The sequence below is a fragment of the Cryptomeria japonica genome, chromosome 6 (genome assembly GCF_030272615.1).
Source record: "Cryptomeria japonica chromosome 6, Sugi_1.0, whole genome shotgun sequence".
Taxonomy (NCBI): domain Eukaryota; kingdom Viridiplantae; phylum Streptophyta; class Pinopsida; order Cupressales; family Cupressaceae; genus Cryptomeria; species Cryptomeria japonica.
In genome coordinates, this window is record NC_081410.1 from 274,636,153 (window position 1) to 274,661,294 (window position 25,142).

The following is a 25,142-nucleotide window of genomic DNA, read 5'->3' on the forward strand; positions in this document are numbered from 1 at the left end:
TTTGTAGCACTTGAGTCCACATACCAAATAGAATTTGATTGTGAATCATCTTTTGAAGTGTGGGATGAAAACACGTAGTCCTCTTCTGGGGACTCTTCCTCTTCAAGTAACATTGCCCTTTTGTTTTTGTTTTTTCTTCTTCTCCCATTATGTATTGCTACTTTGAAATGGCTTCTTTGGATGTGATTTGTTGGATGATCCCTTGGCCAAGTTGTATCAACAATTTTTTACATCATGTCCGATTTTGTCACAAATTGGACACTTGTAAGATCTGGATGAATTACCAGATTTGGAAGGTCCACCAATCGATTGATTGGCCTTTATGACACGTGGTCATTGTTTGTTCATCCTTACCATGATCTTGTCTTAGAGACTCTTCTTTTTGAAGTAGGCTCACAAGCTTCGCAAAATTGGGTGTTCTGCGACATTTAAGGTTGTCACAAACACTTTATCTTTGGGAGGCAGTGCCCGTAGAACAATAGGTACCGGGATTGCATCTTTGACTGGTTCACCAAATGCTTGTAGCAAAGTTCTCAACTTGGTAATCCTTTTGAGAAAGGATTCCAACTGTCTCCATTCTTCATCTTCAAATTGCGTAGCTTAGTTTGCAAATTTAGGTTCTGATTTTGATTCTTCATCTCATATACTGTTACGAGCTTATCCCATGCATCTTTGGCTGTGGATGATCCTAACATAAAGGGCTCAACTTCGTTAGGCACGTTGAACATTATGATCAGCTTGGCATCAACATTATTTGCATGTTGCGTTGTGGTACCATTGACCACTTGCTAAACTTACTCAAACTCGAGTTGAGTTTTGAGTTTGGTCTTCCATGCGGAATAATTATTTCTGCATACAAATTGAGAGTTTGGAAGAAGGAATTTCAGAGAACTTGCAGCCATTGTTTTGGCAAATATCGATGCTATTTTATCCTATTTCTTATCGCTCAGATCAGCAAAATGCTGTAGAGGGGACGATACTATACGAACAAAATTAATGCCTTATAAATATAGTTGAGTTGAACAAAAAAGACCACCCTTATAAAATGGCTTCCAAAGAAACATATTATGAAACTCTCCATTTATTTTCTTTTTTTGGGTATTGTAGAAGATTTGAACTCAACACCATTTAGATGCTTACAACATGAACTTTGCCATTAAACCAAGTGCCATTTGATTTAGATTGATGGTAGAAAACTCAAGGTTGTTATCTAATATGACAAATGTACTAAATGGTAGATTCATTTAAGAGGCAAATGTACAAGCAATAAATAAATTGTATTAGCTACATGAGTACCTTGGATTGGTGCAAGCTATACACACAACATCGTTTGATTGATCTAACACTTATTAATTGTACACAAATCACATGGAGTTTCTTGATAGGGGGACCAAGGGCATAAATTTGGGGATAGCGAGGGAATGGAGGGAGGGCGACAATGGGGTGGGGTAGCGCTGATATACAAATTGAGATTGAATTGAAACCTTCAAGACAAAATCTGCAATATAACATCTTTGTGAGTGCCCCATGAAAGGAAAACTAGTTTTCATAAAGTTAAAGGTTGTAATCAGTATGTATGGCATGTGCCATATAGAAAGCAACCTAGTGGCGGTTCTGTACTGTGATGTTTGCCCCAAGTCACCAAGTCTCATAAATGTCCTCGTACAAGGGATGCAAGGTTTTTTTTTTTGGAAGGGGGTGTGATACATCCCCATGAAAGTATTTGGTGGTGAAGACTCAAGTTCTGTAGCTGACCTTTATGATAGAGATTTAAAGGATATGAACCCTAGATATTGTTACACTATATCTCAATGGAGGCGAAGCTAGCATTAAGCCCAAGCTCTTGGAGGAAGTGTGCCTATTAGCAAATTCATGTGAATTAACACTTTCAAGAGTTTCTTGAGAGTCAAAATACCTAGTGGCAAAGGGTCCGTGAGTTGGTTCAGGTAGAGCGCTAGATGCTCTAGGTCGTAGAGCTCTGAAATGACGTGGGAATATGGATGCTTAGCTCATTTTTCCCTAAATCCAACACTCTAAGCTCACTTAGATTTGATATGGAAGCCAGTGTTTCCCAACTCAACGTGGGTCGTGCAATAAAAGAGTATGAACATATCAAGGCTGAGTCATTGGTTAAATCTCAGCAAGACCTCGAAGAAACGATTGCATTGGAGAAGCATATGGGTCTTAAACACCTATTGTTGTGCCTAGATCAACAACCAATTGGTAGGAAACATATGAACATGCATAATTAGATTGCTCTGATACCATACTAGAGTTTTAGGCAATGAATACACCATATCATTCTCTATTAGTAGTTGGGTATAAATAACCTTAGCCTCTAACAAGTTTTGTGAAACAATATCACGGAAATAGATTACAAAAACAAACTAGATAACAACCTACATAAATAAACAATAACAGTTATAAGAAAATAAATAATCTTACTATATTAGTCATGAATGATGGAGTATTCCAACATTGATACTAACTCAATCTTCCATAGAAACACACCTGGAAAACTATGGATCATGACTAACTCAGTTATTCATAGGTACCATTCTCCAATTTTGCCGATCAAGACATTGTCTATTATCTGCAAACAAAAGCCAAACTATCATGCCCCCCTTGCTCCATGAAGGGATTCAAGAGGAAATATGGAAGTGTGTTTCTCATGCAATGATCACCCTTTAGCGAGAAGCTAGCTTGAGATAATAGATGTCCTCTTGCTTGCATTTCCTCCAACCTCCAATATGTTCCTTTTTACATTGTATCTATCAAATGTAGCAAATGAGTCTCCAAAAACCTTGAAACCCCATGTTTTATTCCCTCTTTTAGTGAAATTGGAAGAATTCATGTTTGCATTTATGTGTGATGAAAAAGAACAATCAGGTTCAACAAAGTTAAGCAAGCTAATCTTAACCTTAACCAATGTCCATGTTTTGTTATCATCCCCAATTGCATTATGATTCATGTAACTATAGACATACACTTGATCACCAGTGTTTACATGTTCAGTTACAATTTCTACCATCCCTTGCCTAGAATTTAAAATAAATAACATAGATTATTCCATGAAAATAACACAATAGTATAAAAAATCCCCAAAAATCTTCTTGAAGTTGGTCAAGAGCACCTCATCCAAATGATAATAGTAGCTCCCTTGCATAGTCTAGAGTGTCATATCCAATTCATTCTCCACAAGATAAGCTAAATATAGTTCAAATACCTAATATCATTATCATCTTTGCATCTTTGGTCGACCCAAACATGCTAACAAACAACAATGCCACTGTAGCATTAGGGGATAAGATAACAAAACCTATTTTGGCCTTGTTACATGATGTTTTATTCAAGCACATGCCCTTGGGCAAGCCACCATGCCCAGTTAGTACAATGCATCCCTTGACTTTGATAATTCCAAATTGCTTGTGTTCAAATAGGGCGAAAATTGGTATGACCATCTTTTATGACATTTTAATATTCTTTAGCTTTTATTAAAATATCCATTGGATTTTGAATCTTTTCAATAATATTTGACAATCGCAGTGACTTAGATTATCTCTATCGACAATCTGATCAAAATTACATGGCTCTTTATGTCTAGGCTAGGTTACCAATCTTGGTATCAGATTGTGTTTGGGCTTGTCATACAAAAAACACCTAAAAGTCAGAATATATACATATTTGCATGAGTGATTAAGTTTAGAATATTGCATAGTATCATATAAGAATCAAAACTTTATTGAATATTAAAAAATAAAAAATATTAAAATTTCACTTACTCAAACTCGATTGTCATGACATATTAAAATTAACAATAATAGTGTCAAATATCATCAAGCAACCAATAAATTTTTGATCCATTTGTTTGATCCAATCAATTTTGTTGCCAATTTTTTTTAGCCTAATGTTGAGGGAGTGGAAATGACGTGTGAGTAGTATTCCTCAACCAATGAACCAACTGGTCCACAATTTTTGGCATTGCTTGTTATGATGACCAACATTTCAAGGCCCCACTTCCTCAATGGCTTGGTAAAGAATATTAGTAATAAATACACCATCTTTAACCCCTTGCAATACATTGCCTTCAAAAACATTGTCCCTTTAGGTAACGTTGCAAGAAAAATACCTATCACATAAAAGAGATCAAGCAAAGATTGTATGCTCTATAACAACCAGAGGATTTTGTATTAATGAACAAAAGAATTGAAGATTCAATATTAAAGATGCACAATATTGGAGGTACAATTACAATGAATGAAAGACTTGCTTTATAGAGAGCAAGAGATGCCCTAATCCTAAAAATAAAAGAACTAAAACAATGCAAAGTAGGGAGCTAAATTAAGCTCAACTACAAGCTAAAAAGCTAGCTAGAAGTGCCTATAAGTGAAATCAATTAAAAAAGAATAACACCCAGATAAAATAAAGCACCTAAGTTTAGCTTAAGTGAAAAAGCAATTAAAGGACCTAATTAATAAATAATTGGATAATTGTCCTAAAATTACTCCAACACCCCCCCTTAAAATTAACTTAGGGATAAGCTTAAGAGCTAATTATGAATCCAGAATGCATGCATGAATGAGTCCCAACAACGAGGCCTGCTTAGGTACTCATTTACAAATCAATGCAACTCACACCAATGAGGTCTCTGTTGGTATTTTGGATATGTTGATATGGTTTTGTCATTGATGTCAACACCTATTAACACTTATCAACTCTGGTACTTTGGAGGATTGGCAATGTTCACTGGCAAGCAAGTGACTTTATGCACAGTCACCGGTATCTAGTACACCGGTAGAATATATTGTTCACCGACACTTGGAACGACATGGAAAACACTTGGTTATGTCAAAGACATCGTTTGGACACTTTGTCTTGGAGATTTGTTCATTGGTATATTCGTGTTTGCATATTTGCTGTTACCGGCAAATAGGTCCAGAATAAGCACTGGCAGGCTTATCTATTCAGATCAGCACGACATGCTTTGTAGATGATTTTGTTGTTATTGTAAATGCATTAAGCCGACATGTTGAATCGGATATTGCATCGGTTATTGATTTACTTGTAATTGATTTTATTGTAATATCTTTTAGAGCCGACCTACTAAAATTGGTCGTAGGTTATGGTATATATGTAAGATCTTATTTGTAAGATCGATATGTGATTGGAAAAAGGAATTGTAGTAAGGTATATGCGAGAATAAGCAGAGCTATACACGCAGGCATCATTTCAAGGTAAAGAAGGTTTTGTGAAGGCATATCAGAACTGAACCGGTACTGAATTCAGCATATGAAGATGCTATTTTGAGCAGTACATCATTATTGGATTTAACCATCCAATTGTAGTCAGTGTGACTCCTATTTGTGTTTTAGCAATGAGCTCTAGGCGCTTGGCCTTTCTGCATGTGTAGACCCCATTTGTATACACATACTATCTGCAGTAGTATCATCTGATTGTGGGTAAGGTTTCCCACAGTGGTTTTTCCCCTTATAGGGTTTCCACGTACAAATATTGGTGTTATGTGTTGTGGATGTTGTTGTCTTTCTGTTTCATGCATTAATCTTTACCGGTACTACAATTAACTGAAAAACCTGTCTACCGGCATAAAGTTTGGTTTACCGGTATTAAGCATTAAGGTTGGTTAAGTTGTTTTTGGTTTGAATTTATTTGACAATTGATTCACCCCCCCCCCCCCCCCCCCCCTCCCCCTCTCAGTTGTCTCGGGGACCTAAAGTCTCTCTAAACAGAGAAAAGGAGAAAAACAACATGGGAAAAAACCCCTCCAAAAACGAGAGATGCAATAAAAAAATAAAAGGGTACTGCATCTGACTAAGATGAAGGACTCCAAGTGGCCCCCTAAGTACAAAATCGGTCACAAAGTACAATGAATATCCCCTCCATAAGAGAGAGAATGAGGATAAGAACCCCCCCAATGTAGAAGTAGCTTCCGTGCCAATGATGAATGCTTGTAGATAGAACATGATCCATTACCTGCAAACATGTCTCCTCTTGGGAAGAAACCAATCCACTATAGATAGGTGAAGCCACTCCCATAAAGTGGAAGATGTAGGAATCCAAATCCAAATTGTATGTGCCTCTGGAAACTCCTCAAATGCTACCATGTCCATGAATGATGAGGATGCCACAAACCAATTAGGTACATACCGAATAAATGTAGGAGGTGACAAATTAGGACTCTGCAAAAGATGATGAAGAACAACCTCCATGGGCGGTGAAGATGAGTTGACAACACTTATGTGGCTATCAGTAAAGAGGAGATGAATGTCCTCAAAATAGTCCAAATTTGCAATATGAGACTCCACAAACAAGGATGATATGTCTGCTAGATACGAATCCCAAATAGCTGTGTCTGGAAGAACTATGTCTTGCTGCGCTGAATCAATGGGGGTATGCATTAGTCAATGCCAATCTGATCAGGAACAACCGAAGATGAAGATGATTGAGATGGGATCTCAATGTGAGGAGTAGGAACATGAAGATAGGCCTTTGATCCATTAGAACATGCAAGACCTTTGATATACTCAAGCTCCTCTATAGTATCATCATCATAGGGCATGATATCTATATGTGCAAGGGGAAGAAGACAATCTGCTGTAGGATGCTCTAGAAATGGAGAGATATGAGGGTCTCCAAAGATCTCCCAAAGGCGAGTCCAAAGTTTGTGAGGACACTCAATGTCCGATATAGCACACACAGTGTCATTATTAACACTAGAACGAATCACTCCTACAACATGGTTTGTAAGATTACCCCAAGCTGATTTACCTCCTGAAGTTGCTAGTTCAGGTATGAGTCCATACAAATAAGGCAACATATCTAGCCACCTAAGATGTGTCAGGATGCCATGTCACTAGGACTCATAATTGCCCTTAGCCAGTCAGACAACTGAAGGATGAACAAAAAAACCCATGATACCTTCTCAAATAAAATTATCAGACACCAATAATTTCAGCACGTGTAAAGCACATCATATACTATCCTTTCCAACAAGCAAATCCATCCAAACTGTCAAAATATCCAAGTAATTGAACATATAGTGAAAACACAAAAATCTCAATAAAATGTACCTGGAGCACAATATAGAAAAATAGACCTAATATATGGATAGAGAACTCTGAGAGCTTTCCGACGATATATGGAAGTCAAAAACAGAGTCCGGATGTGCAAGATATGGTCCCAGAGGTGCGAAATTGAAGGCTGACTTTGGAGGCCTGGTACTGAAATTTGGTGCAGAATATGATCAAACCATCTACATAATAAGATTGTCGCCAAAACCATCTTTCCAGCAATATCTCATTTGTTTGATTTCGACTCCGTATGACGAAGTTATGGGCAAAAAACCCCACACTGCTTTTTAAAGCTTGAAAGTCTAAAAATAGTGAAGGTTTGCTAGTTTTAGCTAGGTGCTTTTTTTTAGTGGGTCTGCCAAATTTAGAGGGCCATGGGTGATGTTAGCACTGTACCTGCTGATGCAGGCCTGGTACGTAATTGTTTGTGCAAATTTGACCCTTTCTTTCAATTAAAAAATAACTCTTGAAAAAATTAAATCCACCACTTAACAAAATATTGAAAATTAAAATCAGCAATGGAATTTTTTTACCAGCCTATATTTTTTGGAAAAGATTTCTGACGCAGGTACTGACATGCATGCAGGCGGTATGGCCATATGGATTTTCGTGCCTCATAAAGTGTGCCAATAAAGTCACCAAAAAAATTCCGACCTTTGATTTTGACGATCTAGGGGTTTTTGGGCCTTTTGAGTGCGATGGTGACATCCGTTTTGTGCCAAAGTGCCTAGATTTTTTAGCTACCCACATATTTTGCCTCGATTTGTGTGCCCTCAGCTAAATTGACCCAAATTTTCAACTGCTCATATTTTGATGAAACAACAGTCGACCTTGGGGTTTTTTGACGCTACAGATGCAATGGTGACCTTTGTTTGAACCCAATTTGCACAAAATATTCACCTCAGGTTGGATCCCTCACGCATGCGGATAGGAACTTGACAGATCTGAAGCTCTGATACCAAGTAGAAGTTGATAATCAACCACAGGAGCCAAGAATCATCTGCAAGAAAAATACCTATCACACAAAAGAGATCAAGCAAAGATTGTATGCTCTATAACAACTAGAGGATTCTGTATTAATGCAGAAAAGAATTGAAGATTCAATATTAGAGATGCACAATATTGGAGGTACAATTACAATGAATGAAAGACTTTCTTTATAGAGAGCAAGTGAAAGATGCCAATTGCTAATTGGCTCAATCTGACAGGTTTGCTTAAGTAAAATTCTTTGACCAGCGTGTAGATGTTTTGGGTTTTGAAGAGTTTTTGAGGTTTACTTGCGTGTTGTTGAATTTTGAATGTTGCACAATAGATACAATACAAATAGGAAACTAAACTAATTCTGAAAATTGAAAATCAGAACTCTGATTTTTATTACAGTAGTGCAATTTGACAAGGAAAGACAATTTATTTTGCTTAAGGTGCAAATTTGCATACTAGGAGTCCTGAGCTTGCTTGGATGAGTCTCCTTATTTGACTAAAATTCAATACATGCTGATGTAGGAGCTCCCAGAGTGTGGAATTAGCTCCAAAAGATTTTATTGAGTCTGAAATGAATTACCAAAAACAATTGGAGAAGAACTAAGCAGACCCAGATGGAATACTGATTTCTTGCCAGGTGTAGCCCCCCAGGGATGAAGTATTTCCCTGTATTATTTTATATGCTGATCACCAATGACCTTATTTCTCCAAAATAACTACTAATCTATTACTCTTTATTGCCAACAATGAAGATCAATGCAAATTGCAAGCTGAAAACCCTTGTATTTATTTTCTTTGAAATCCAGGCAAGGGAGGATGGTACGGCTGGCCAAAATAATGACTATTTTGCTGCTTGTGACCATCAAACTCCCTCCAATCTGCTGTGTGTGCTTAGCTGATGCTGATCAGACCTTCAAAACTACTGAATTTGGTCCTCAATGACCTGAAATGTAGTCTCCTGTGTGTCCAATTGCTAAATTGGTGAAAGGGGCTACGTCCTGTCACCAGAATAATGGAGGTTTTCGTCTCCAAATACTCTCCAGAACTCTGCCAAATTCATTGCAGACTTGCAGATAATAATATTCTTTCAAAAAATAAACAACTCCATGCCAAAATGATTGTCAAATTCACTTTTTATTTCAGCTATAACCCTAATTTCGAATTAGGGTTTTATTTCCCCTTTTATTAATAAAATAACTTTATTTTCTTGGGCAAGCTTTGATACCCACTCTAGTGATGCCACAGTAATGGACTTTCATTTGACTATTTGGGCTTGAATACATAAAATCACACATTGCATTTTCAAATATAACTCCACACCACCTAGAATTGTCTGTGCCATGGTAACATATTTCCAAAGGGGTGAATTTGGGTTTGTTTTGAAGTGGGGTTGGGCTACGAAGGTTGAATTCGCTGCCGTTGTAATCTCTATGATAATAAATTCAATACACACATTTGAAACAAATAGAAACAAAAAAACTATATAAAACCTTATTGGGTTAAAAAGTTTTAAGCATATGCCACTGATTCATAGGAGAAAGGAAAAAAAATTGAAACAAAACAATAGTACAAAAAAATAAACCAAAAATCCTACCTCTTACAAGAATCTTCCTCTACAATCTCCTTCATAGCAAATAAGCTTTTGCACGTGTAACGATAGGAAACCAATCACTTTGAAACCAAAGTTTCTAGTTTGGGTTCGGGTTCGATTCACAGATTCAGGCAAATAATTTTTTGGGGTTGGGTTTGTTTGGATACGTCAATATAGAAACATATAAAAATAAGAAACATGTAATATTAGGATGATGTAAGGAGCCACAAGTTTGAATGCACAAACACCAATTCCTTCACATTTTTTGAGTGTAGTCTATTGCACTTTATTGAGTGGATGGAGTGTGTGCTCTAATTCCCCTTGGATGAAGATGAACTAGCAACCTATCAAGACAAAATTAGAGAATTAAGAGTTACAAAATTTAAATGATAAAATTAAAATATAAATAAAACTAAAAAAATAAAAGGCTTTTTCTTTTTTTAATAAAACTTGCAATAAAATTTTGATTGCAAGAGGTTTTAGGTGCCTATATGATTCTCCATGTAAATATCACCAACTATGAGCATCGACCATATTCTTGTCTCGAAGAGCATCAAGACCACACTCGTTTGTGCTTGCAAAACCCATGAACTCGGCCCTCACTTCATCCTACATGTCACGATTATCAAAGAGTCTGTGAAGTGTTGCCTTGTACCCTTGAGCAACTTCAGGATATCTATATTGGGGAACTCTTGTGCCAACAAAAAGGAGTTGAGAACTATAATATTTGGGACTCAATGCGAAGGCAAGAAGATGCAACAGAGTGGTCATTTTGTTCCATCTCTCTACCATGATTTGGTGTAGCTCTTTGAAGTATTTTTCTTTAGGATCTCGTTCTTTTGCATTTATGACGACCTTCATCTTCTTAATTAGAGTCGATGCCATCATATACCTCACGCAAACAATGTCTATCCATGCTGGTATAACAGATCATGCTCAATATGGGCTCAGTGTAATTGAGGAGATACTCAACTCAATCCCACCAAATGTCATCTAGGATCATTTGCTTAACCTTTGCTGCCCTTGTAGTGCTAGATTGCCTCCATATGGACCAATTTGGGCTGATTACCATGGTAGATAGTGCCTCACGAACCTTCAAAAGACGTTTCGACACAATTGTCGTCTAGGCAAAGCAGGTCTCAACAACCTATTTTAAAATAAAATAAAATAAAAATAAAAATAAAATTAAAAGTTCACTAAAGTAAAACATATCTATTATTTAACTTACCTTAAGCAGCTCCAATCTCAAGAATGTTCTAATATGCCTTTGACATATGGTGGTTGTTGATGAACATTTGGATCTCTTGAGCCTTAGCATACACTTGTTTGATCTATTCAAGTTTGGTGCCAATTTTTTGTAGCATTAGATCGAGGGAGTGGACAACAGAAGGTGTCCAAAAAATGTGTTCATAACATTCCTCAACCAATAAGCCAAAAACTGTATAGTTTTTGGCATTGTTTGTTATAACTTGCACAACATTTCGAGGGCCCACTTACTCAATGGATTGGCAAAGAATGTTAGGAAGAAATGCACCATCCTTCGCCTCTCCTTCACAATTCATTGCCCCTTTAAGGGACACGGCAAGAATATTGATCAATTGGCATTTTTTGTGTCTTTCCATCCATCACATATGATGGTCACCCCTATTTCAACCCATGAATACTTTATGGGCTTCAAGGAGTCGTCTACATATTTCACCTCTTTGTCCAATAAGGTAGTACACATCTTCTCATAACCTTGGTCCTTGTAACCCGTTGGAGCCTTATTTATTGATTTCACCATTTTTTGCCAATATGGTGAATGAACAATATTGAATGCCAATCCATTAGCATAGGCACATCCAGTGATGTCTTGATCGACAATCTCTCTAAACTCATTGTGAAATGTTGTTTCCAATAGTCCCTTTAATCTCTTATGTGTAGAGGTCATAGGTTGTTCTTCAAGTATGGACAAAAATGGATGGTCCTCTATAGGTTGAAGATGAGAAGCTGGTGGAGGGGCCTTTATCCCTTTTTTATCCTTTCTTAGTCTTTATCAAAGGATGAGTTACAATATTTTTCCTTGCTGGTTGTTCTGCTTTTGCTTACTCTTTAATATATGCCAAGAGTTTTTCCTTTGAAAGACCTTTATCATTTGGGTCGGGACTAAACTTGATGCCTTGATTAGGGATAAAGCGTAAATGGCCTTTCACTCGACTGCATGAGCTTGAATATTTTGCGTTGCAATGACCACAAATCCAAATGTAACCTCCACGGCTTAGAAATACTTGTACCATATCAACATATTTCCAAAGGGGAGAGAGCCTACCTCACTTGAAGAAATCTTCCTCTACAATCTAAACTTGCAAATGCATAGGAATAGCACAATAATCAGCTTGGAGCATTCAATGATCAATCTTCGACTCTATTTGTGCAATGGCAAGCGAGAAAATACATTCAAAAAGGGAGAAAAATAATTTTGTTTTTCATTCACAATATGAAAAATGAGATAGGTTTTTCCTTTAAGATGTTTTGTATGGCAAAAACTAGACTTGGTGGTTGAAATCACCTTTTTGCATTAAAAAACAAATAAAAAAATTCAATTATTTATTTTGCAAATGCGCCAAATTTGGCGGATGCATGAGTTGGGGATGAAATTCTGCCCAGGTTTGACAAGGCTAGACCTACAGGCTGTGGCTGGAGCCCTATCCAGGCTCACAGCGAACTGGCTCGATATCTTCAACCAGACCGGGATTTGGGTTCATTTCCTGGCGAACCGGTAACATAGTTTGAAACCTTCATGGATCAATCTTCAACTCTATTTTTGAATTTGTTGTGTTTTGCATTGACAATGAAGTAAAGCAATTAGCTTTTAAATTTGATTTTTTCCTTCCGTGTTTTCATTTTATTTCAAGTTGGTCTCTTGCTACCGCTATGCTCTGTACCATTCAGAATTGCTTGAACTTTTTTCTATAAGCTTGCTCCTTTGGATACCAAGATCTAGGCTGGATTTCGAGGGCTAGTGCTTTTGCTTGCCTTACTGTCCCACATCATATCTCTCTAACTATATATCGGCAGAATGTCCCCAAGTCTGTATATATGCACAGCCATTTAGGTTTTGAAATGGTCATCTCTTACACATTTGGGAAAAACTTGTGTACCTGCTCAAGTTTGATGATCTCTTTTTGCATATTTACAACACTTAATGAATGAATTTCCTAGACTTCCTGCTCCTAGATTGGAACAAGCCCCTTTTTTAATAGGAAGTAATGAATACATCTAGCAACTATGTTCCCTATATGTGATTAAGCTTTATCATTCAATATACCTCCAATCTCCATTCTTCTGCACCTAGAAAAATTAATCCAAGCAGAGTGATGTGCTCATCATGTCACTTAGTTTATGTGGCTTAAAATTGTAGAATGCATCCTGTTTTTCTGTTCCCGCCTGCTGCATCTTTTGAAAGCTTACACCTGTATTTCAGTGCCTGCTACTGCCAATAATGAATTTAAAAGCTGGACTCATACCCTTCAAGCTTGTCAATATTAGTGAAATGGACTTCTATAGTTATGCAAAACGTTTAGACATTTCTTTCATTTTTTAAAACATAAAAAATGCAAAAATAGTAGAGGTTCTCAAATATCATAAAAATCTACCTTTTTCCTCGAGTTCTTTTTCCTATTATGATTGCATAACATCTGGTACATCATACTATCAGTAAGTGATTGGTTTATTGATTTGTCAGAACTATTAAAAATAATTTCTCATAGCTATGTTGTGAGAGGTTTCGTACTTCAAGAAAGAGCTAAAGTATCTGATATTGTAGGATTTTCATTTTTTCAGCATTTTGATTTCACTCTTTGCTCAACTGATCTTTTGGATTCATACCAGGCACTGTTAAAACTGATTACAAGATACTCTTTTGACTTTGTGGTTTAATTGTTTATTTAGATACTAACCATTTAGTAGTCACTTTGTTGACAATTTTGTTTGCAGATGATGCATCATCAACTTTCTTATTAGAACTTATTGCTAAAATTCATCAATGTTTAAAATGATGCATCACCAACTCGATATTTATGTATCACATTTGTTAAGATGGCTGTAATGATAATTTTAATTTATTTTGCCTAATCGTTCAGTCCAAGTTAACTGAAATATTCCAGTTTACCTTATTTTTTTTGTTGCCAATGATTCTTTTGCTTTCTGTAGACAATGCCATTATGATGTACACATGACATGCTTGTCTGGAATTTAGTTTGATCAATCTTATATTATACAAAAATGACAAAATAAGTTAGTTTCACACAATGAAAAACATTTCGATTGGGAAGCTAGTGTCTGAGGTCCAGTTCATACATTTTCCTGTTTGTATGGTATTATATTTTTAATGGACCCTTGGTTTAGTAGTGAACATGATATACAACAATTTCTAAGGTGTGTGACAATTTTGTTGTTCTTCAATAAACCCTGTCAATATTGTGGACACCAGGCAGGAAGCACTGCTGGGAATGGTGATTCTTGGGATTGGCGATCTGCTGAAGCTGCTTTGTACTGTATTCGAGCAATAGCAAGAGCAGTACCTATATCTGAGGAAACTGTATTACCACAGGTAGTATGTGATTTAAGATATTAATTTCTTGATTGTCAGGTTTAATATTAAGGCAAGTTAATAATTATTTGTAGCTTTTTTGTTTCTTTTTCTTTTTTTAAGTATTTCTAATATCAAGTAAGGTTTGGTTCACACTGTTAATGTCTGATGCTAGTTTCTGTTTTGAAACTCTCAATTTATGTTTTGGGGTCTGTGTACACAAAACGAAAATTTTGACACACTATTCATATTAGAAACTAACGTCCTATATGTGGTGCAGATTTCTATTGAATAAGTTGATGACATTGTTCTTGCAAGTTTTTTTTTTTCGAATTGCTTTTTTAATTTGGGGTTCAGATTGTCTTATTTCTTGTAACTTCAAGCTGGTGAGATGCAATGTGCAAATAGATTTACAGTAGATCAAAACATGGAAATAATGGTTGTTGGAAGTAAAGTTTGCATTTTTGAATTTGACGAACTATGATTTGCTTTTTATGTGAGGCTAATATTTAAAGAAGGGACAAAAGGTGATATATTAGTATCTCTGAGTGGCAAAAACAAACAATGATATTGTAATTGGAAACAACTAAAAACTATGTCTGATATCCAGCCTCTCCACTGCAATTTCCGCACAAGAAAATAGCTCCCACATTGAATTATATATAAAAGTTTAAAGCCATTGAAAGCATACAGGGAAATGTTTTTAAGGCAACGGTAATGTGAAAATGAGCAGGATGTTTCCCTGTCAAATTCCACTGTTGTAGCAATTTATTTACTATAGTTATTTTTACTCTAAAGGTATCCCATCCTTAATCAGAAGAAAGAGGAGAGTGTTTTAAGGAAAAAAGAAAGAGAAACCAATATTGTTTGTGTCCAGTAATAATACCCTACTGTAATCATTAAGCCTAGAAGTGACCTCATCTTCAGTAGAAATGGAAAAGTTCTGCAAAATCTGTACATAAAGATCCATTACAGGATCATATTATAGAGTTCCATTGCTTTCCATAATCTGCTTACATTACTCATTGAGTGCTATAGTTTTTTTAACTTCAATTGCATTTGTTTGAAGTTTAAAGAAGGGATTTAAAATAAAAGAAAAACCCAGGTCCTTCTAGCTGTTGAAAAGCAGATCAACACAAACATATAATTCTTTATAGAAATAGGAAGATTGACATGGCCATGACTGTTCCCAAGCTTTTCCACAGAGTCATAACCTTAGGGGTACAGAATTGAAAGAGTATCTATGATTGGGAAAGCCCTGATTGAAAGAATTATTTCCGTGTGTAGATAAAGAAAAATAGAACTGGTGACAAAAGCCATGCTAGTTTTGAGTCTTTTCACTAAAGCGTGCATCATGTAGCTATACAAATCCAGAACTGTGCAAAATGTCTATTAACAAGGAAAATTTAAAACCTTAAATCTAGTCGTCACCGGTGCAAGATTGTTATTTCAGGATTTAGTTAATGTGAGCAATATTTTGCACATAACATGAGAAACACAATGTGGAATGGTGAGCTTCGAAGAAGTTATAAACCATTCTATGACTTACGAGTCCACGCCTGCCTATCAAAGTCACATAAGATGGATTTGGATGATATTGCAAGCCAAAGAGTAGAAGTCTACTGACAACCTTAATTTCTTTTTTCCCCTAAAAACACAATTTTTAAGAAATGTACAATGCTCCAAGTTCTGAATAATTTTTAATATGTCAATTTTAGTCGAATCTTGTTGAGGTTTGATTGAGTGTGTGCAAAGTATTTCTGGGTTTTCTTGAATTTACCGAGTCAAGCCAAAGTTGACCATGTTATTGTGAGTTTGACCGAGTGTAGCTGGTTTGACTTGTTTTGAGCCAATTTGAGTTTGGATCACCCATTACATTGCAACCTACATTTTTGTGACCTGATATTATTGCCATGGATTGATACCTTTACTAGGTAGCTGTTGATAGTGTATTTACGCACTATGCAACACAAAATAAGATATTAAGTATTCTATCCTCTCTTGAATAAAGACTCCCAAATGCTATGCCACATGATCAAGTGGGACGACTCCAAGGTTCTCTAATGTTAGGTCTTGGCGTGCTCTTGGATAGACTCAATTGTATATGATGTGATATTGCTGGGATCACAAGGTGGTTTTACATTGAATGCTTGAATGCTCAAATGATGTTGGAACGTGGGATTTCACTTGATTGAAAAAAAGGAAAAAAGGATAGGGTTTAGGAAGCTAATCTACTAGAATGTAAGAGCAATGGACAATCTCTGGTGGAATTCAACTAAGTCTTGCTTCGACATGCAACAAACATCTCCACAAGGCTATAGCGTTATGATTTTCAAATCATCACCACAATCATAGACACCATCAAGTTGATGCCTATCAATGAAGAAGCGATAATATAAGTTAAGCTTGGCTAAGATGGATCCAGTTGACTACACAAGGCACTTTACCATCAGCAAGGTGTTAGTAGTATGGATATACGAATTTCACCATTGATCACACACAAAGTCTTCCATTCATCTAAACAACATGAAAATAAATTGAGAAGTAGAGACCATGCAAATTGTTGAATCAACATATCTATTTCACCATATCTTCAATGAAGTTTACATGCTTCTTGCAACAATGTCTTTATTAGAATATTTAATTATATTTTAGTCACCTATATTTAGTTCCTTTTCTAATGGTCATTTAGCTTTTTAGTTAATTAGCTTTTAAGCTTTATTTAGCATTTAGTTTTTTCTTTTTAATTAATTAGCTTTTAAGCTTTATTTAGCGTTTAGCTTTTTAGTAGTTTACTTTAAACGACTTGTTCTTAATTTAGAACGTCGTCTTGTAATCTCTTTATATACGCTTGTATATTGTTGAATAGATTATCCGATTATTGAATCATTCATTCAATTTATTTTTCATGGTATTAGAGCGGGTCGATGGGATTCTTTAAAGTTTGACGAATTTTTTAATAAAAATTCTTGGCCTTCTTTCTGGAATATTTTCGAGATTTTTTTTAATTGTTTTTTTATAAAAAAAATGATTTTGCTTTCTTGAAGGCTTTTTGTGGGTTTCGAGGGTTTCTTGTTCGTGGGCGAATTTCTTTGTGCTGGGCAGCAGTTCATGTTTTTTTAGGGTTCTAGAGATTTTCGGGCTTGCATCCTGGAGATTTTTTTTTTGCAGATTGAAAATTTTCCTAGGGTTTCTGCAATTTTATACTAGGGTTTTGACCTTTCAGTTCAAGTCGAAATTTAATTTTGCTTGCAGATTCTTGGTGGGTTTTTTGAGACCTCAACTGGGTCGTCGTCAGATTTTTCTGGATGCATCATTTTCTGTGCCTCAATTTTTGAGCCGTCAGATTTGTATTTTGATTTTAGATTCTTGGTGGGTTTTTCGAGATCTTTTCTGGGTTGATCTCAGATTTTTCTGGTTGCCTCGTTTTCTGTGCCTCAAATTTTGTGCCAGCAAATTTGCCTTGGAATTTAAAAACAGTCAGCGATTTCTGCTAATTCTGTGGGCGTTGTTTATGCTGTACATCCGACCTAGGGTTTCTGCCCTATTTTGTCAATATTTTTCTGTTTTTTTTCCCCCAAAAAAATCATGGGTATTTTTTTATTTTCTGCAAATTATTATTTTTTCTGATTATTTTCAGGAAAAATTTCAGGTTTTAAGTTTGCAGAAAAATTTTAATTTTTGGGTTTCTTCCAAACCTTGAAATTCGTGCCTTAGAATTCTCCTCCAGGGTTTCAGATTTTTTGTGCAGGTGCTTCTATTCTGATTTTTAATCAGAATCTTCCATCTCATTCTTTGTGCCTTCACTAGGTTGACCACGTTCAAGCTCAGTTTCTGTGATGGCATCTTTGACCAACATCATGTTGGAACATAGACAGAAGTTCAACAGCTGCCACAACTTTTGGAAACAGTGCAGTTTCAAGATATCTGAATATCGTTGCCTTGATCAGATTGATTTAGGCCAGACCTTGTCTTACAGGTCCCAGGGTTTTCATGATTTTTTCCTGAAAAATTGTCTTTCGTTTTTCTGATTTTTTCCACAAAAAATCATGGGAGGGTTTTCACAATTTTTTCTCAAAAATTGTTCCCAGGGTTTATAATTTTCCCTTAAAAATTATCTCATCTGTAATCCGCGATATTCGCGTAAGATTTTAGTTATCTGGGTTTTACCGTTTTTTTCCACAAAAACGATGATTTCTAACCTCAGATTTCTTGGTTTTTCGATTTGCAGTCAGTTTGGGTCGTACCTGCCAGGGCAAACATCTGCAACTATGGTATCTTGCAATCAGTTTTGGAGTTGGTACTCTTTTGCAAAAGGGTTTGCTGATTTTTTTCTCAAAATTGTTTCAAGCTTCAGTAATTCGTGTGTGCCAGATCTCTAATTCGCGTGTGAAGGCTACATTAGCTTGGATGGCTTTTGGTATTCTTGGTCATTAACAGATCCAAGGAGGATCTCCACCACAACAAAGTGTTCTTTTCATTTGTGATCAAAAGACCTGCAGTGTCTTCTGTAGGCTAGTTAGTAGATAGAATGACCATTAAGGGAGGGTATTAGAATATTTAATTATATTTTAGTCACCTATATTTAGTTCCTTGTTTAATGGTCATTTAGCTTTTTAGTTAATTAGCTTTTAAGCTTTATTTAGCATTTAACTTTTTAGTAGTTCACTTTAAACGACTTGTTCTTAATTTAGAACGTCGTCTTGTAATCTCTTTATATACGCTTGTATATTGTTGAATAGATTATCCGATTATTGAATCATTCATTCAATTTATTTTTCAGTCTTGGCAACAATCTTTTCCTTCTCTTCCTACTCTAGTCTAATTATTTTATACTCTGCTACTTTCTTGAACTCTATCTATTTGCTATTAACTTTTACAAATGAAGAAGTGGAGCCTTATATAGTGCTCTCATTACAATTCGGTGGCTCAGATCGATTTACAATCAATGGCCACGATGGGAAGATAAAAACTCATTGTGAAGCATTTAATGCTTGACCAATGATAAAATTACATTTGATGGGACACATGTCCTCTGAAAATTCAACCAATAAATGACAATGGTAGGTGCATCGAAATTTGTGCCCATGTGGTAGTTATCTCCTTTGTAGGATGAGTTAGATATATTGAATCTAGATGCCTTATCTTGAAATGATATGATTGGATAAATGATGACTGGGCACCACCTCAGCTTGCTCGATCCTTGTAACTCATCACAAGTGTCTGAATGAATGAGGCATATCTCTTGATACTCAACATGTCCAGCTCTTGATGTGATGATGGCTTTGCTCAAGTTGGTCTTCTAACTTTGATTAACTATTCTGAAACTATCTTTTGTCTTGATCTTGTGCATTCTTGAGCTTCCATCTAGTTATACTGGCAATTATTCTTGGATTTCCGAAGGAAATTCAAGATTGTGAAAGATTTCCGTCTTAAGTGCTTGACGTTGATTGCTACTTCCTTGCCTTGATGTTGCTTTCGATGTAGACCTTGTCTTGCCTATGCTTGATCCTTCCTTTGCCTTGAATGCATTGATCCTCATCATGCCTGGAGTCTTCTTGTACTTTGATGATGATCCTATCAGTTGCCTTGTATGAACTTGAGACTTGAAGTGTTACAATTGAGGTGTGCTAACATATCATCATGCTGGTAATGTTCCTTGCATTCACTGCCAGCCTTCACCTGTAAGAGTTGTTTAAGTTAGTTTTGTGAAATGAGATATTATTTGCAAACAAAAATCTCTCAATTGCCTAAGCTAAGATTTGTAACCCTTGATTAAAACATGCTCATCTATACTAATGACAGCCCTTATAAATGTTAGAGGATGATTAAAATGACAAAGGATCTCATTGAATGGAAGCAAATCAGCCATGAAACAAAGTGTGATCTGATACAACAGTGGTAGAAATGCCTTATCTCAGCCTGCGATATATGTCAAACAATCTGATTTATGAACTGCTGGATCTCTCTTTTGACAAAATGGTATGATCTTGAACACATAGAAGGATCGCTGGATAAGGATAAATCAATGTCGCTGTCCTGTTTGATGAATTTGCTTGTAGTCTTGGGCCTGATTGCCTCCCTCTGGTAATTCAGTATGATTAGAAATGGCAATTGGCTGATCAAAATCAGATTGCTGGACCTTGATAAGAAATGAATGCAGTTCGCTGTCTTAAGTGAATCGCTATGCTTTCAATGAGAATTGTTTTCACTCACAAACTCATTACTGAATACCGTCTTAGTCTCTTCGTCCAATTCGCTGCATGTGGAGATGAATTCGCTGTCCAAGATGACCAAGTTTGATGCTACCAGTGACCTCACTTGTGTATAAATGAAAATTGCTGTCAAACAAAAGGGTGAAATTCGCTGTAGCTTATATCAAAAATAAGAATCACCTCACCTTACGAGTTTGCCAAAATGAAATACGATCCCAAAGGAATGCCAATTCAAACATGTATCACTGAGTATAATCAGAAGGTTGAATTGCAGATATAAGAGCAAAATCGATCTAATTTGATCAAATGAAATGATCAAATTTAAGTTTATTGTTTCTCAGGGAGGTCGATACATCATCACAGCGATTTGGTGTCTTGAATTTAATGTGCCTTTGATAGGGATGACAAAATTTGACCACCTCCATTTACTATTGATAGCAATCTTTAAATGACGGTCTTGATGCATGAAATCGTGGCCTATGGAACTTTAAACTCACTTCTTGTATTCAATATTTGACCACCAACTTTTAATGGTAAGGCAACATTTATCAAATGCCTTGCATCAAAACATCGAACTTTGCTCCTTGAATTAGATCCTCTTGCAATCTATTCATAAAGGCTAATACCTCTTATTAAATATGGTCCAATGATGCCTTTATGTAAGACTTCGAATTTTGCAAATTGTGAAATCAGTTAGTCTCATTTAATTGATTGCATCGATCAAATTGCCTTGACATTGTAGCTCCCAAATGTATTACATAAGGCGAATCCCATTAAATATGGATGAGCAATATCAAACTTTGCATACCAAGTAATTGCTCTATTTGGAACTCCTTGCTTCATTGATCGTGATAATGCCAATTACCTTGGATTTAATGACTTATATCGAACTTAACATCATAAGGCACTGATTTCATAGGCTCACATTTATATGACCACCCTTCATGAATATCCTTCATTTATCACTTTAATCTTCCTCGAACTTAGAACCTTCCTTGCATGGGTCGTAGGAATTACATCGTACGGATGCCAGACGTGGAGATAGCTTCATTGAATATTTGCATTTTGTTTCATCAAGGTCTCCATTCATCGCACCTATTGAATGTCTTGCATCATGTGTAGATCAAGGCGTTGCTTTCTCCCTTTCACCTTATTCGAACTAGACTTGATCATGGGAATTGACTAATGATAGATCATCAAAGTCAAAGGACAAGGTGTTTGGTCAAAGGATGGGGATTTGAGCTAGGGTGATTGATGCTCTAATCTCAAATGAGTAGCATCTTAGCTTAGAACACCTAGTGTTCTTGCCTTGGACAGCTTGCTTAGGCAAAGGACAAGGTGTTTGGTCATTGGATGAGGTTTTGAGCTAGAATGCCGTGATAAAAAAGGAAAATATGCTCTAAGTGAAAACCAATATGGTTTTAGCCTATAACGACAAGCGTTCTAGTCTAGAATGACTCAACCTTTTCTCATGCCTGAGCCAAATTTTTGATTTTTAGTCAAACAACTAGAGGGATGAATCGATCTTTAGCCCTTGCTTTGAGTCGTAGCTAGAAGTGCATGACTTGATTTGATTTTCTTGAATAGTCAAAGAAAGGCTGGCCTCTACAAGGTGGCATTGTAAATGCCTTAGAAATATTTTTTCTCTTTGCCATAAGGTTTTGGTGGGACCCAAACATGCCACGTGGTAGGGGAATTTGAAGTAAATCACAATACTTTACAAAACTTTTTTTAAATCTTTAAATCCCAAATTCGGTTGGGGCCATCATACCACATTATAAAAGTTCCCCAAAAAAACTTTTAACTCCATTTTTAAAGTCTATGGTGGGTCCCGACAATGCCATGTAAGTGGGAGATGTGAAGGAAATAAGGTGTGGATGAAAGAGGTGGTAAAGAAAGGCCATAGGGGGAATGGAAGGAATGGGTGACAGTGAAGGGTAGAAAGGGAGGGGAAGTGGTAAAGAGAAGGTATCGAGTGTATTGTGTAGGGAGAGTGAATGTAGTGAAGATTATGAATGGTAAGTGGGAGGTAGTAAAGGAGTTGAAGGTGGGAATGAAGGTTAGAGGAAGATAGCCTAAGGAATAGAGTAGGGAGTGAGGGTGTATGAAGTTAGAAAGTGGGGAAGGTAAAGAGGTGGATGAGAAGCGATCGGGCTGGCAATGCTGAGAGAGGCCTCATCTTGAAGAGAGAGAGGCTTGTCCTGATCACATCTTGGCCACTTGAGATACTTCACTTCTTCCAAATGCAAGGCTAATAGCTAAAAGACTTAAAAACTAACCTATAAAGTAGAAAAAAGTGGGGGTTCCCATTTTCAATGGGGCGATGTGTGAAATGGTCACAACAGTACCCAAGGGCAAAATTTACCTAATTTATAAGAGCATTGGTGTGCTGAATTGGATCTCTTTATTTCAGATGGCTTCTTGAACGAAAGATGTAACAATTGCACACTCTTTGTTATCAAAATAAGATTTATGGTATGCAAGCACTTCCCTTGGATTGTTTTTGTTACTTAACATTTTTAGAGAAATTTTATGATTAAACTCCTTCGCTGGGTTTGTTGATAGTACTAATTAGGCTAAATTCAGCTTCTGAAAGGACATATAATCACATTCTGTTTGTGTCCCTTTTATTGACTTGTGGGGTCTAATGAGGACAAAAGTTGAAAGACTTTTACTGTTTTTCCTTACATTTCTTTCATCTTAAATTAATTTATAATTGAATATTATATTGGTGGATAATTGTCATTGTTTACCTATTTCAGGGCACATGCATGCTCATACAATATGAATGCATATACAGTTGTTTAGAATGAATAAGCAGGATATAGTGAAATGCAATGGAGCAGGTAAGGTTCCATTATGGATTTGACTCCACATTTTGACAACTATACTTTGTAACTCAAAGTGAATGTTGTTTATGTAAGTACCAGACAGTACAATGGATGGTTGGAAGCAACCATCAGCATATAAAGGATTATATTGCTATTATGGTGTATAGCTTTTCCAATAATACCTATGGCTCTGGTTCATTCATGAGTAAATGATTGCAGCTAGAATGGCCATGTTTCATACTCAAGCAACTGCTATACATTGGTTGGCCTGTTGTGCGCTGTTGTGTACAACACGTTGTGTGAGGTACATGAGCTCTACATTGTGCAAGCTACATGAGCACCACATCATGTGAGCTTTCTTAATCATGTACTTACCCTAGCCAGCTGCTGCATTTGCCATGCTAACACCCCTCTCCACCCAAGCCAGATGCAAAATGATCCCTTGGGGCCATCTGCCTGTACCAATTGTTTTTGCTGAGGCCAAATGCTAATAGTGAAATTGGACTCTAGGGATAAATTTCATCTTTTTGATTGCACTCAAAACATTGTTTTGATAGAGAAGGTAGAAAGAATTGGTTGGAAACTTTATCTTCCCATTCTTATGTTTGAAATTGAGAGCATTTATCATGATTGCTAGATCTTGACAAAGGTTCACAGTTCTTCCTTTTGGAAGAAGACTGCCAAAATTTCTTTGCTTGTAACAAGAAATCCTTCTTGCAAGTTCTGAACCTAGAGCTCTTTTTCATACTCATCCTTAGGATCAGGAAGATGAACTTGGAAAATCCAATCTTGGATGGTTTTGACTTGTGTCACAAGGTTCGCCGAATTTCAAGCCCACCACTCATCATAAAGGACCAATGCTTTGAATTTTTCAGCTCTCTGTGCTTAATTGCCTCCGTATACTCCAAATATTGGTGATGGCCATAGCACTCAATGCATCTAAGACCTCCACAAGTCATCTTAAGATGATCATGTGTGATGCAAATTGAGTTTCGACAACCTAACATAGTGTAAAAAAAAGGAACAGTAAAATATTATAGGTAGATGACACATTAGATATAAACAATTAATTTAAAAAAAAATATACTAAGAAGTTAAATATAAATTACCTTGAGCAACTTAAAGTTAGAGAAGGTTGTGAAGATGCCTTGTGACATGTGATGATTAGTCATGAATATTTGAATCTCTTCAACCTCCTTGTAGATTTCTTTGACCCACTTGATAACTTTCCAATTTTTTGCAATATAAAATTGGAATGAGAGAATAGCACACAATGTTCAAAAACTATGCTGATATGTACCCTCCACTCAAGAACCAAGTGACCTGAAATTTTTAGAATTGTTTGTTATGACTTGCCTCTCGTAATCTATTGCTTCAAAAAATATAACCTCTTTAGGGGACATTGCAATGACATTGATTGGTGGTCTATTTTTTCAATCTTTCCATCCATTAGAAATGGACACAATTGTTTTGGGCCATGTATATTTGATTGTTCTCAATGATGCTTCTATTGAAGCTTTCTTCTTTACTAGTAAGGTGGTTAGCACCATGTCGTAGTTTGGACTAATGTAATTAGTAGGTGCATTAGCAACAGAAACCACCATATCTCGTCAATATGGTGCTCTAACAAGGTTGAAAGGGAGCCCATTGCCATAAATACAATGAGATTGCACCTACAACCTCTCTTGCTCCATTCTTGACGGTCTTTTCCAATGGGCCTCTTTTATGTCAAAGGAAGGGGGAGTTTTCTTCTTAAGAAGATGGTGGCATGAAAGGATGTGGGCCAGCTGGTTGTGATAAGTTTCTACAAGCCTTTCTTGGCAAGAGGATGTGCTCTTTCTTTTGATTTCCTACTTACAATGTTGG

At 36.3% G+C, this 25,142-nt stretch overlaps 1 protein-coding gene across 3 annotated transcripts in view; it reads left to right on the plus strand.

Moving 5' to 3' along the window:
- The window catches only part of LOC131062620 (transportin MOS14), a 260,300-nt gene that overhangs the window by 163,966 nt on the left and 71,192 nt on the right, over nucleotides 1–25,142 (plus strand). For all 3 annotated transcript variants that reach the window (XM_057996324.2, XM_057996326.2, XM_057996325.2), the window contains one exon: nucleotides 14,132–14,251. In XM_057996324.2, coding sequence (XP_057852307.1) covers nucleotides 14,132–14,251 — 120 coding nt within the window. The remainder of the gene's footprint in view (nucleotides 1–14,131; nucleotides 14,252–25,142) is intronic.